The 1,980-nt window shown below is 48.0% G+C and overlaps 1 protein-coding gene across 1 annotated transcript; it reads right to left on the bottom strand.

Annotated features, from left to right (window-relative positions):
* Positions 1–420: 420 nt before the first annotated feature.
* On the bottom strand, positions 421–1,053 carry LOC132601822 (uncharacterized). Its single transcript, XM_060314883.1, has one exon. It carries the CDS (start codon positions 1,051–1,053, stop codon positions 421–423), a length of 633 nt encoding a protein of 210 aa, XP_060170866.1.
* Positions 1,054–1,980: the final 927 nt, after the last annotated feature.

Raw genomic sequence — 1,980 nt, 5'->3', positions numbered from 1 at the left:
AGTGTCTCGTATGTTGATTGTTTGGGAGACAGTACAGCTCAGTTACAGATTGTGTTTGGGCCCAGGATAGTCAGTGAGCAGTAAATGCAAGGATATGAGTGCTTGGCCAGTAGTGGTCGGGCACTTGTTACGGCCCATCGGTTTGGGTCGTTACAAAAAACCTACCGAACAACGTAAAAGCCAATACTCAATGAGTTAAGACGGCCGCAATTCGGACAAAAGAGGTAGCCTCGAACCTTGATTATTCTTTACGGGACAAACGTTTAAGGAAAATGTCATAATATACATTCGAATAAAAGAATGAAGAAAACAACAGCCAAAAGGGAAATATGCATTTCATATATAAAATAAGGCTTTACACTTAGAATTTTCGTACAAGTCAAATACAAAATCAAAACGAAGGCTCGTACAGGCCCTGAACTACCCGGTATGGTTGGAACCGGAGTTCTCGGAAACCGTTTGCTCAGAGTATTCAGAATCAGCATCAAGGGCTTTCTTGGCCCTCTCCTCGACTTCTTTGGCTTCCAGTATCCGAGCCTGGAGGTCCCCTAACCCTTTTTCAACCTGTTCGAGGGTAACCCTCCGAGATTTCCACCGCTCATACTCGATCAGAATCGTAGAACGAGCCTCGGCAGCCTCCATGTATTTAAGAGACTCTTCTAGATCGGCCTCGGATTTTTTCAATTTAGCCTCTAGTTCGGATCTCACTTCAAGAAGAGCTAGTCGAGTTTGATTAGCCGATTCAAACTCAGCCTGAAGCACATCATTGGCCTCAGTAGCCTCCTCGAGCTTGCTCTTGAGCTCGTCGCTGATCCGAGCTCGAGTCTCGGCTTTCTCCTCGGCCACCCTCAGTTTGTCTTTGTCATTGGCACTCTCGGATTCAAACCGGCGGTGCCTTTCTGCCATCCTCATGGCATCAGCCTTGACCGAGTCAAGTTTTCTCCGAAGTTGGGAAATAGTGGCCTCGAGGTCACCAAGCCTCGTAGTAAAAATGGCATTGTCTCGATTAAGACCGACATTATCCGCCTCAAAGAGCCGGTTCTTTTCAATCATATCGGACAACTCTGCCTTCAAGCGAAGGTTTTCGGCTTTTGCCACTTTGAGCTCGGATTGAAGGTTGGGAAGAGTAGCGGCCCGGCTCAGCTGATCTTTTTTCTCCTGCAGGAGGAGTTGGAACTTCTCCGTTTCTCGGCCCTAGGCATCCAGCTGTCCCTTTAAGTCATCAACCTCATGCTGGGCACGGACAACGCCCTCATTAACGAGCATAACACTCTGCAAGAGAAGAAGCAAATCGAGTTAAGGAATTGAATAAACAAGAGTTGAAAATCGCACATTATATTATGGAAAGACAAGTATAAAGTTTACCCGGTTGCCTGCATGCATGCCTTCATTTATAAGGCACTGCCAAGGAACCCCGACCATTTTCTTCTTATCCGAATCTGAAATAAGAGGCCTTAGATAACTTGCAACCCCCACAGGATGAGATAAAAAACTACAATCCTCGGGGACGGTGACCACGGCCGACCTCGTCTTTCTCGATTCTACACTGGGGGCCGGGAAAATACCTACAAGGGTGTCTCTCGCACCCGTTTCAATAGATCGGCTAGCCGCCCTTATGGCCCGAGGAATAGGAAGATGACCAAACCCAGCAGCTTTCCCGATTGTAGGAGGGATATCCGAGAACATGTCATCCAGGTTATCGGACCTCGATGCAGGAGTAGGAGAAATCGGAATGACTCCAGTATCCTCGGTAGATGCGGGTGCCTCGGATGTAGTAGCTTGGTCGCCACCGGGCAGTGGGCTGGTAACCATTATAGCCTTGTTGTCCGGGGCTGATTCAACCCTTTGATCAGTCTCGGTGTCCGAAAACGGGTCAGACCTTCTAGGCCTCTTCACCAAGGGTGCCGCTTCGGGTGAAGCATCACCTGAAATGTCGATAAATTCAATGGACCTTAGAGGAATTGGAAAAAGAACATCTTC

The sequence above is a fragment of the Lycium barbarum genome, chromosome 7 (genome assembly GCF_019175385.1).
Source record: "Lycium barbarum isolate Lr01 chromosome 7, ASM1917538v2, whole genome shotgun sequence".
NCBI lineage: Eukaryota > Viridiplantae > Streptophyta > Magnoliopsida > Solanales > Solanaceae > Lycium > Lycium barbarum.
This window is presented reverse-complemented; position numbering and strand designations above follow the sequence as displayed.

What these genes read in the sequence shown, in the direction of transcription:
- LOC132601822 (XM_060314883.1), bottom strand. Translation starts at nt 1,053, where the DNA reads ATGATTGAAAAGAACCGGCTCTTTGAGGCGGATAATGTCGGTCTTAAT.